General features: G+C 32.6%; 1 protein-coding gene across 1 annotated transcript in view; it reads left to right on the top strand.

Moving 5' to 3' along the window:
• The first annotated feature begins 355 nt into the window (after positions 1-355).
• The window catches only part of LOC127850027 (protein lin-28 homolog), a 29,575-nt gene continuing 17,204 nt past the window's right edge, over positions 356-12,726 (top strand). Inside the window, exon 1 of the mRNA XM_052382767.1 lies at positions 356-496. Coding sequence (XP_052238727.1) covers positions 484-496 — 13 coding nt within the window. The 5' untranslated portion in view covers positions 356-483. The remainder of the gene's footprint in view (positions 497-12,726) is intronic.

The raw sequence follows: 12,726 nt of genomic DNA, 5'->3' as shown, positions 1-12,726 counted from the left end.
CTCAATACCGATAATATGCGTAATGATACATATTACGGGCACACAATTTACATATGTGAGCCAACGTTTTTAAACAGTTTATTATGTAGTAAAGCGCATCTGAGCAACACGAGTGGCTGTGAACTTTATATTAAACACAGTGTGAAGCCTCATTGGATATTTAAATCCAGATCTGTAACTATTGGATAACATGCGGCAATGTGATTCAACATTGGGTGGAGCTATGTAAAACACACATGTTTTCGTTATACTGGCACCAGGGCCGCATTTATGAATGTACACGTTGTAAAAATATTACCAGGGCCGTAAACGAGTGCGTTAAACGTTTAATTTATCTTAAAGAATAAAGGTAAGACCGATTTCACTCAGGTGGTGTGGACGGGAGTGATACAGATGGTCAGTGTTTTGAATGGAGGCAAGATAAAATATAAATGCTGCCCGGGAGTGTATGTTTAAACGATAACAACATAGTCAGAATGAAGAATGCAAGGACAAGGTTTGAACTTTACTGACTTTATGTAATCCAACTGTTTTAAAATGCGAATTGTTTGTAACACGACAGTTCTGCTTGGATATCACGTTCATCATCAACAATTAAGAAATACACGTCTTATACTAAGTTTAGCGCTTCTTACTTAGAAATGTTACATATTAGAACATGCTTTCTTTTGTTTTCGTTGTTGTCGTAAAGACGCAAAATGCGGTACTTGGGTTGATACGTTTATGAGAATGAGGTCAAATGAGTCAGTCACCTTAGTAGTACATGAGTTGTCTATTAACCCATTTATGTCTAGTGGACTCGCCCATCCTTCTACATTGGATCAGTTTATTTCCAAAATTAGGGATGTCTAGTATATTTATTTCTATATTTAGAATATTACTTACTGAAATTCCTTTAAGCAAACAGCGCAGACCCAGATGAGACGCCGCATTATGCGGCGTCTCATCTTGGTCTACGCTGTTTGCAATGTCCTTTTTTTCAGGACGCTAGGCATGAATGGGTTAATTGGGATGAAATGACGCAGCTGATACATATTGCAATTGTGTGACAATTGTTTTGAAAATTACCAGAATGATTGCTTGATTATTGTAAGAAACGACTACAATTGTGCAAATTTTGTTAATATAATGAAGTATCCGTGTTTTAGCAAATATAGGAATATAGAGCTTGTGTGCGTTTTTTTAGCCCACATATAATACATAAACTGGAATGTATTACTTAACCTGAAATTTATTATTGCTCAGAACACAAACCATGTCTTGACTAAGTCCGAAAATAAGTAGCATATGTATTGATGTAGAGTAGAAACAGCTTATTGCTTGGAATAAACGTTATTCGGTTTTTATGCTGTTCAACAGTTGAAACAAAATGCGACTTACATGATGATATATAGATGGCAAACATGTTGTGATATGTTTAATTTTTTAATTATTAACAAACCCAACACATGAATATATTCTGGAAGCCTCAGATAGAGTCAGTGTAAAATGGAAATAAAAGCATCAAAAATAACAAGTATTAATAGTCATACATCACAATAAAAATATAAATAAAGGTACATAATCAAGAACGTGTTGCCAAAATAGTTAACAAATGTATTGCCACTGTAATGCTGTTTAAAAGTTTATACGTGATTGGCATATATATATATTATTTTGGGTTTCCATTTTTATTATTATTTAAATACTCGCCAGAGTACGCCATGCATGAACACATTGGGTTAATGTTTATATTTGTAAATTGTGTGTGTGTGCTCAGATTATAATTTTTACACTCTTGTGAATGTGCATGGGCTTTCAGCATAATATTGTATTAGTAACAGTTTTTGTTTGTTTGATAATATCATTTGATATGTTTGAATCGTCAAACCACATTCTGGAATTAGTTATAAATATCATATGGAATATACTATATGTTATCCGATGTGATCTATTTGTGTAGATAAAACACGCGCTATTATTGCACATTTGATTTAATAGGGCCTAGTCATTGTTCCCAATACCAAAACGTAACAAATAAATCAATTAACAAAACAAATGATTAATCGAAATGACTTAAGAGTCATGGGAGACAAATTATTATGTTGTAGATAAAATTTACTATCAATTAAATGTATATGATAATAATAATAATAATAATAATAATAATAATTTGCACCAGTTAACCTCTCAATGTTTTCATTATATCGCTTGACAATATCGCAGTAGGGAAATTACCATTTAAATTCAATTTTGCTCAATATTTATTTCTATCATGAAAATCTTATCAAAATGGATTTCAGTTTGTTTGTGTGGTTGACCGAATTATTGCGCCCACGTCTTTGGCAAGTTAAATTTATCACAACGCCAAGTGGTTGCAAATACATAGAGGCGGAAATTTCAAAATGCGTGCAAATTCGTGCAACTCATATGACCTAGTTTTAGATAAACCATGATCATAACTCGTTAAGCTGTTTGACCTCGTTTCCCGATTAATTCATGCAAGTGTAACGAGATAGAAGTGAGATTATGAGGAGCTGGTTTGTGAACAAGTCGAAATTAATGTGAGTTTGGTGGTCAATGTGTGAGCTAATCTAGGCGTCTGCAAAGTTTGTAGAATAATATAAAACATTGTGGATAATGTCAATTGCAACAGAACAAACAACGGTTCCGTTTACGGCATTCTTTATTAAATATTACAACATTTGTTATTTGATTTTGAACGTTTAGTCTATTATATGAATATTACTTGATTGGTTTTGCAGTCTACCCGAATACATTTATTGTTGATGTAGCATAATCAACTTATGTGATTAAGAAAAAAAACATAAAGAAAAGGGACCAAACGTTATAGATGTTTTCAGCAACCTTTGTTATAGCAAAATACATGTAGTCTGTTATAAACACAAAGTGAGCTTTCACATGTTCGTTGCGCACAACGGCGTTCCCACGTGGTATGTGGTTTTGAGGATATTTGGGGTCATTGACCTATTTGTACATGTCAGTAAACTGCCTACGCCAACCATGCACATTCATAAATCAAAACTAAGCCTTTACATCAAAGCGTTTTGCTTTATATTAAATATGGACCGTGCTCTAAGAAAAGTGTTTAATGCATATGCGCTTAGTGTCGTCCGAGATAAGCATGTGCAGTTCGAAAGGGCTAATCGAGGCCGACACTTTACGCTTTTATTGTATTTTTTTGTTTGAAGAAAGTCTCTTCTTAGCGAAAAGCCAGTTTAGGCGGAAAGAGTCTTCACTGATTAGCCTGTGCGGTCTGCACATGCTAATCTGGGAAGACACTTTACGCACATGCATAAAACACCCTCATAACAGAGCACGGCCCATATTATGTTATGTTAAGACATATCATTTTTGCAACATATTGTAAATTCTTCATTCAATATCGCTAATCAAATTGCATTGTTAAAATTCACATATACCTTTGCAATTTGTTTTACAGAACAGAACAGAACAAAATTTGTTTTACAAATACATGTATATGCATATCCATTGTTCCTTAAATGTATACTCAATATTTACATGTAAGTTATTGCGAATGCAGTAAACAATAGATACAATCTAAAAATGGAAAACCATGCACTCAAATTGCATACAGTACGCATCAATTGACAGTTCAATACAAAACGTTGTTTAAAGGAGAGGACTTGGGTGTAAATACTTGCATAATCATAAATTCCAAACATTTAGTTTATTCAAACAATAATAGAATAATACAGAAATACCATTGGCGACAACAAGATAGCAATACATACCATCAAATCAATAAAACAATGTTGTTTGGTAAATTAACATTAAGTAAATAAAATATTAAATTAAGTATTCAACCAAAGAAAACTGTGGCTCGTGTTATCAAGATTATCACAACAATATGTTACGATCAATGTTACTTCACGTTAAACATGAACAGTAAATAGTTTTAGATTCAATCCTGAAGTGCACTATCTTTCACAAAATGGCTTGAGCCGTGCTCTGTGAAAAGGGGGTTTAATGCATGTGCGTAAAGTGTCTGGCATTATGCCCCCTTTTCACAGAGCAATATGATAGTTAATAATTAATCGTATAAACCTATACCATTTTATATTAATGTGTAAAATTATATATTGAATAAACGTTTACTGCACTGGTTAATACCGCTGACATTAACCTAATTTCATTTTAGTGTTCAAAATATAGTTATTTTCCTCGTTAATAGGTGTGTAAGGCGGAGGGCACCCCTCTCCACACCTTACTGAGTTGAAAAGCAATATGTGCTTATTAAAACATACTTTATACAACGGACCATCAATAGCTTTTACAATCCACAAAACAATACTTACTAAATTTCACAACTTCTGGAAAAGAGGTAACAATAGTTACAATTATTTCCTTTATGGCAAACAATTAATATAGTTCATTTCATTTGTGTCATCGAAATGCAAGGACAGGTATGATTTTGCTGCTTAAAGAGTTTTTCTAGTTTGATTCGTTTAACAATTATAAATAAATCTCAGGATCAAAACAAAGTATAAGGGTGCATTTGTATTTTCATGGCTCAGTATAAAGGAAGGCATTTTAGAAAGTTTGAAAAATGATTGCATTCAGAAAACAGTTCTGTTATTAACTGATGTTTTCATGCTTACATACCCAAAATACATGTTGAATAGTCTTGCAAAGGTACTATTGGCTGAAGTGGCACATCCCATGTGAATTACAAACAAAGTGTGTTTGCTGTTACTATTGCTATGGATAAGAGTAATAAGAGATTGTGTACTCTTTCAAAATTACACAATACATACTCAAATATAAATGGTGTAGCCGGTACACATTGTGACTTTTATTAACAAATTATTGTTTACTTGTACTCAACACTCTTTGGATTTGAAAATAACTTTCTCAATTTGATTGACACAATTCTTGATACATTGAATGCAAATTAATGGACAATTTTTTTAAAATAAAAGGCAATCATTGCTTATGTATTTGAAAATTTATGGAGAGTTTAAAAACAATCTGAAAATCACAGGCATATATTGTGAATATATCGTTACATAGTGTTGGGCATATTTTTAATTTCTTACTTATTTCTAAAAAAAACCTCTACTCGTTAAGACTATTATTTTCATTAGCTTATCACAAGAAGCAGATCATACTGAGATTTGGTACAAAATTAATCATAACCAACTAAACAACAAACCACATTGAACACTCATATTTAGCATCGACCTTTCAAATCACGTACACTACCTCTCCTCAAGAATTCCATCAGCCCGTTGCTACTTATGATAATGAGCCCCAGTGGAGACATGCAAGACTCCGTGAAGTGTCCGTGTACCGCCGTCATGCATGGATTTTTCTTCTACGGACATACCGCACCATTTCTATCGCCACATGGGCTGCGTCTAGGCTTCTGTAGGTGTTAACTGTTTGGTTTAGTTCGTGTTGACCTGTTGTTATTATTGCATGATGATATTATTATTGTTTATTTACGTCTTTTCTACGAAGTTGTTGCAAGAGCCGGGTTTTTCGTCTCGTATTACTTCTCAACACCCTGCGCTGTATGTAATCGCGGTTGGTGTGATTACAGCAAACGCGTTGGTCCTGGAGTGTCCAATAGTAGTTATGAAAATGTGTGTACATGTTTCTCCAGCCGATTCTAGTCACATGACCAGTGACCATTGGCTGAAAAATAGACATACGGACATAATGAGATGCCAAAGCCTGGAACTTGTCAACACGCTTTTCCAATATGGCGCACACACGGAGATTTTGTTGTAGTTTGGGTCCATGTGTTAAATTGGTATGGAAAGACATTGTTGGCATGCACTAAACTTTGAGACATCCTTAATGTTGTTTAATGTCCACGCTTGACCCATATGTGGTTTCTGCACACAGAAAAATGTTTTTATGTACACGATTGACCCATATGTGTTTCATGCACACAGCATTGTAAAACAAATAAAATTTCATTTTGTTGAAGGGAAACATTGAAATACATTTTAATTTAAGCGAATAATTAAATAGTATACTTTTACATAATGTCAGACGTTGTTAATTATAACCATACATAAGCCGATTTTATTTAACATTATATACTTCCCATTCAGCATCAGTATCAGTCTCCAAATATATTAATTCCTAGTAGTTTGTTCGTTATCTTATCAACAAGTAGTTTCGAAAATCAAAATATTTATGATATTATTTCTAGAAAGGTTGACATTAATGGTGCTTTTTCAGAGAAAGCATAATTTTACACCAAAACACAAAAAGAAGTTTCGAAACATATACATATTAAAATAAACAGAAATATAACTTCATTTTGTATGTTAACAAAATTGTCAAATCCTTGATAAAATCAATACAACCACAATTGAATCGTTCTTGGTTAATTATAAAGTTTAGGAAAATTTATTTATCAAATTCTGACCATGATAAACACCCTACCACAATCATACTTTATAAATGATATATTTTAAATTATAATAACTCAATTGCGTTATTTATTGTAATCTAAATTAACATAGTTTCATATTGAGCATATTATAAATATATCTTACAACCATGCATGTATGTTTTTTAGCAACACATGAAAAAAGGAGTCGGTGTATAGTACACAAAGCTATTAGTACGTGTTGGTTTGTCCTTGTTGATATCATTTTTATATGTAATAATTATAAATGAATACATAACAGGGATAACCATTGACAGGAGATTCCTGCTTTTTAATGCAATTAATTTGAAATTATCTGCCTTGAGTCATTTTGATGCAAATGTGACTAAGAAGTAAATTCTAATATATATTGTATACCATACAATTTGTGTTGTTTACATTTTATTTCATTTAAGTATATACAAAACAATATATTCAGAATATTTGACCAATATATTGCACAAAATAACTCTTCACAAAGGTATTTTTACCCCTGATTATTTCATCTAACCTCCTAAAACTTTAAGCACATGGTCCTTTGACTCCTAATTTGTAAAATCTATTAAAATACCTGACATTAAAATATTCTATAAGTATTAAATGATTTTTTTTTTGCAATTGGTTAGTTCACAACAAGAAGTATTCTTAGATGATGTATAATGCTTAGCCCAATTTGAGCGATATCAGTGTGATCTATTTGTTAAATGTATTGATACTATATGCCAGTATGAACATAGTTTTAAAATATTTTTTCCAGCATTATGATACTTTTACCTTGTTAAGTTGAGATAAATTAAAAGCATTAGGTATTGTTTTAATTGACAAGTATTTAGGATTGATGTATTAATTAGTATTATTAAAAAATATTTTTATTATTAAATTTATTTTTGAAGTTTAGTGTTGATAACGTTTCTTTTATTAACATATACTATGTGTCTGCATTTAACAATAAACATTGACTCTTCAGTAATATTACAATAAATGCTACTTTATTGCAATTTATAATTACCACCGTACAATTGTTAGTTAATTTTTTATTTTTCAAACTTAGTTTAAGTTAACATGATAGTTTTAAAACAATCAATACATACCGATGTATTATTAGTAGTATCCATCAAAACCAAGCTTAGAAATAACACGCTATAAATATGATAAATTATGATAATGTATGGTGCCACTTTCGTGGCCAAGTACATCCGACACCAACTCAGTTTAATCTATATGAATTGTTTATAATGTTTTGCTACGAATTTTACTTTTTGTTGGCGTTCAAACTTGGAACGATTGATCAAGGTCAGTTGAAAAATCATGAGAAAATCAATACTGGCCATTGCGAATCCATGGGGTTGTATTATGATACTATGCGTTTCTCGGTTCTCTGAAGGAATAACGGCCAGCTCTCTTTGTTTGCAGCACAATTGGACCTGTCAGACGTTTTGAGGAAAGCTGGCCTTTCGAAATCAGGTGCCTGTTTAGCAGTTTTTCAAAAAGCTATTTAAAGTGAACTAGCCTAGCGCTTTGGCCATGTGGAGCGTTCGGGTTTGAAAATTGAGCCGTGTTATCGTCACTTGTAATTGATTTTATTCCTATCACAATCTTAATTAAGCTATTCACTTTGTCGAATATGGATTGTGAGATATGGGTATCTTTAGTGTCGCCTCATCTGACTATTACTTGTCTCTGTTGCATCGAAGCAATGTCTTTAATAATCCTCATATTAAAGCAAAAGCGCAAAAAACACAAATAAACAACACAGCTTCATGATTGCTCGAAACGCTGCCACAGTTGTTCGCATATTTTTTCTTTTACTTCTAATGATTTATTAAATTAAAATCCGGATGTCTTGTGTACTTATGCCTTATTTCATTAAGCTTTGATGATAATTCAGTTTTTTTTTGTATAAAATTTAACCTGGGCGGTACAAATATTTGCTATGTTTATGCAAGCAACAACAACGACACGCATACATTGAATGACAATATATAGCCAATACCAACGTGGTTAAGTCTCAGATTATATATGAAAGAAGTACATATGCCATTATATAACGGTTGATCATACACTCCGGACCATAATATCATCGAAAGGAAACTTTTATTGAAACGTCACTGGCAATTTCTCATGCTCGAAATGTATACGCCGTATTTTATAACATTTGAAACATCCTTTATATTAGGTGGCAATAAATCATGTCCTATAAAGGTGCCGCGACAGATTCAATGACTTTGACTTTTTTCTAACCCGTATTCCGAGATGTTTTTTGAATGCAATTGCCGTTTGAAATGTTGAAGTTGACCCTTCGTGACCCCGCATTTCAATCAACGAAGTCGTAATGGTGTTACTGCGCACCGACGCCACGGTAGTAGAATAGTGAAAGGTCACCGTGGCCAGGTCATGACCCAGCGATGACTGTAAAGCTTCTGTTTGTATCCACTGACCTGACGAACCCCTTCCCTGCATCTGAGATCTGTTTCAACGACTGTTGCTTCATAGCAGTTTCATGCCTGTTGGTGTCAATTTGTGGTTAACATTTAGTGATTTTCAAATCTTGACTTGAGGATTTTATTCCATGCCAAGTCTGAAAGTTTATGGATACTTGGAGTGAACTGAGATGTAATACAGTGACAGTGTTACAATACAGTTATGCAATAATATTCATATAAACAAATTGTGTATACTAGAAATTTTAAATAAAGTAGCGTTTGGAGCGTTACATTTTGGAAAACTTGAAACAATCTTATGAAAACAAAACGTGGAATTCAATTTTTTTTCGACCAATAGATCACGTGAGAGTCAATGGGCGTAGATCAAAATAGATACAATTAATATTAACACTTCTGGCTTCGATATTCTTGAATCTTTTCAAAACGTTATTGGGTCGCTTACACAAAGTGCCCTAAGTGTTCTACAGAATTAAAACTACAGGAAGAAAAGGAATACCCGGCAATCCTATCCATGTTGAGCATGCAGATAATGCCCGTCCAGAACTACAACGGGAGAAATAGCAAGCAACACTAACGCCGGCTTTCACATCCCCGTCATGAACACTGTGCTGCCGTATGACATGCACGGGATTGGCATGCTGGCCGCACAGCTCGAGTCCACGCACTTTGTGTCGCCTGCCAAACAAATGCATTATCAGGGTACTGAGGTCAACTTAATATTTTCGCCTCTTGTATGGCTCTAGACGGCGATATTAAACTTCTTTGTAAATGAACGATATTGCCTGACGATGTTAGCCTTATGTTCTCGTACAAAATAGCTCGGAATTCGCGTAAACATAAAAAACTTTATGTTTATGTTTCCATATCAATTTTCACATCGTCTTTTTCCACTCCAAAAGAAGCCAAAGATAATATGTAAGACTTTAAGCTGAACTAAAATAATAATTATATAAAGTATCAAGTAGTAGTGTATGTTTGAATGTTACAAATTATTTAACGACCTGATTTATATTTTAATAATATTCATCATATGTGTATTTTTAATATCAGTACAGGTAACTGTTATCATGACAAATCGTCTCCAAAAACTTAAATATTGTTACAACATTTTGTCGGTTATATATATGATATGTATATATTGGATAAAGAATTATGTGCTTTATGAAAATAAGTACTTATTTACGCAATGGTATATATATTAATAGTCATGGCTTTGATATATAATAGTGTGGAATCCTATATAAATGGCTCTAGCCTCCATTTTCAGTCTATAAACGTCGCTGTGTTGAGCATTAACATGCACGTATACAAGCATTTATTGATTAACACTGAACTCTAGGAAATCATCGATTCGAATTTCGTAGAAGTTATACTAATCCATTCCGCTGGGTGCGTCTATTTTATGCGAGAAAATTATGTTAATCAACCGACTATTGATCGGAATATTTTGTAACGCCGCCCATATGCATAATCAGTCGGTGTCGTCAGCGTTTGTTTCTACGAAGGCGTGGCCTGATATTGGTGTCCTCAATAACGTACAAAAACTAGAGAGAAAGTAGAAAAACTAAAAAAATAATTATAAAATGTAATTATAAATGCAAATGAAGTACTGTACCGTACATTTTTGGAATGTTAATTATGTTTTGTCAAAAATAAAGGAAAAAATACGGCATCGGTTGTGACTTTATGCGTTTTCGTTTTAGCATAAGAAAGTATGGTTTCAGCGTCGTTTGGTGTTATACAATCTTGGATTATTCCGCCATATATAGCTGGTAAAACATCGTATGTATGTATGTATCGTGTGTAGTGTTTTATAGTATAAGGACATTTCATTTCAATAAGGGACAATTATGTGCCGATAAGTATACTTTTGAGACGAACGGACAAACTCAATCAATATTTCAAGTTTAATTATATGACGTAACGACTATAAAAAGTATTTTCCATTGAATGTCCTGCAATAACGTAACATTTGTTTTTGAAGACATTAAAACTGCCCGAAGAAAATAGAAATGGAAAGGTCACATATGTAAATTAAAAATGTCAGATGGCGGCACCCTGCGCGCTAATTCCATATCAAAATACAATCCGCATCCGTATAATTACACAACATTTTCCCCGTGCTCAATTTACGCCATAGTCGTTACCCGCTACCGGTAATTACCGAGCCGTCACTACATTTTCTTTGACTTCTTTTGGTATCTTTTGGCTTTTCTCTGGTCTAAGGTCTCTTTGATAATACCCTGTCACCTTTCACTTTAGATACGAAATTATTGTTGGATGACATGTGTTCCTTAGTGACTCTGGTTGAATAGAGAAACATATGTGGTAATGTAAATTAATTTCATGATCCCATATTTAAATTGTCGCGTCTTTGAATTACATATTTTATGCCATGATATAATATAAATTTTAGCGTATATCAAAGCATGTTTAAGCAAAAAAATTATTTTTGGAATCTTAATATATATTTTAAATAATAGTATCAATTAAGTGATATATAAATAATATAATATAAATATATTAAATAATTAAAAACACAGTGCTTATTATATATATCAATTGAATGCGGGAAGTAACCTTGGTGTAAATCTGAAATAATAAATACATTTGTGATTCGAACGATTAAAAAAATGTGTTAGTTAAAATACCTTAAAAGATGATTATGTAGATTGTGATAAAAACTCAACAATAGAATCTTATAAATAATAATATGTCGATTTATATAAACTGATATTTTCTTTGTATTCCAACGTGTATTATTGTACTCTAAACTGGACCAATATAACAACATTTAATAGTTATGAAAATTACAATATTTTCCAAGATTATGATAACAATAAACATCCTTACTAAATGATTTTTAGTGCATTCATAATAGTATATAGAATGAATACGTGTTTAAGAGTTATTACATGCAGAATGGTTAAATCGCGCCTTAAATAAATGTTTCTTAAATATACCCATACATTTACATTGTTTTCACTTTGTACCTGTTAAAAATTTATATTTGAATGTATAGTTCACGATTATGCATATTTGTAATGTATATATTATTTATACCGTAACATAACATCGTAAAATTACGATGAGAGAGCATGTTTTATTCTGTCATAATATTACGTACATAACTTCGAGTTGTGATAGTGACCTAACATGGTGTTAAAGTAGTGTTTCCGTATGAATTAATGGGAGTTTTTCGCAGATTTTCGTTTTCTCATGCACCTGTCCTTAAATGAATTTAATTACAAATCTGTTACATTTGGAATAGTTTGAAATAATTATGATAACCCGGAAAAAAAATCAAAAACAGATGTGCCAATCCTCGTGTCGAACTCAGGACCTATCCAACAAAAAAGTTCTAACGCGCTGCCATTGCACCACGCAGACTGAAGTTGTGAGTAAAACTGTCGGCAATGCATGTTTTAGAATTTTCGACGAAACGCGTTACAAATGATTGACTTATATTTTGATTGAATATTTTTAATAAACGAACATATTTTGTTAGCATATTTGTAAGTCATGATTATTATTTTGCTTGTTTGAATGTAATGCATACAGTCTTTTTTAACCCATTTATGCCTAGTGGACTCTCCCATCCTTCTATATTGGATCAATTTATTTCCAAAATTAGGGATGTCTAGTATATTTATTTCTATTTTTAGAATATTTCATAAAGAAATTCCTTTTAAGCAAACAGCGCAGACCCAGATGAGACGCCGCATTATGTGGCGTCTCATCTGGGTCTACGCTGTTTACAATGTCCTTTTTTTAGGACGCTAGTCATAAATGGGTTAATTGTAATTTAACCTTCCCATAAACTAGTCCGTTAAAATATTTTTGAAGACGACTGTACGGGTGTTATATGACAAG

This window comes from Dreissena polymorpha, chromosome 11 (genome assembly GCF_020536995.1).
Source record: "Dreissena polymorpha isolate Duluth1 chromosome 11, UMN_Dpol_1.0, whole genome shotgun sequence".
Lineage (NCBI taxonomy): Eukaryota > Metazoa > Mollusca > Bivalvia > Myida > Dreissenidae > Dreissena > Dreissena polymorpha.
The sequence above is the reverse complement of the archived record's forward strand: the minus strand, read 5'-3'. Positions and strand labels throughout refer to the sequence as shown.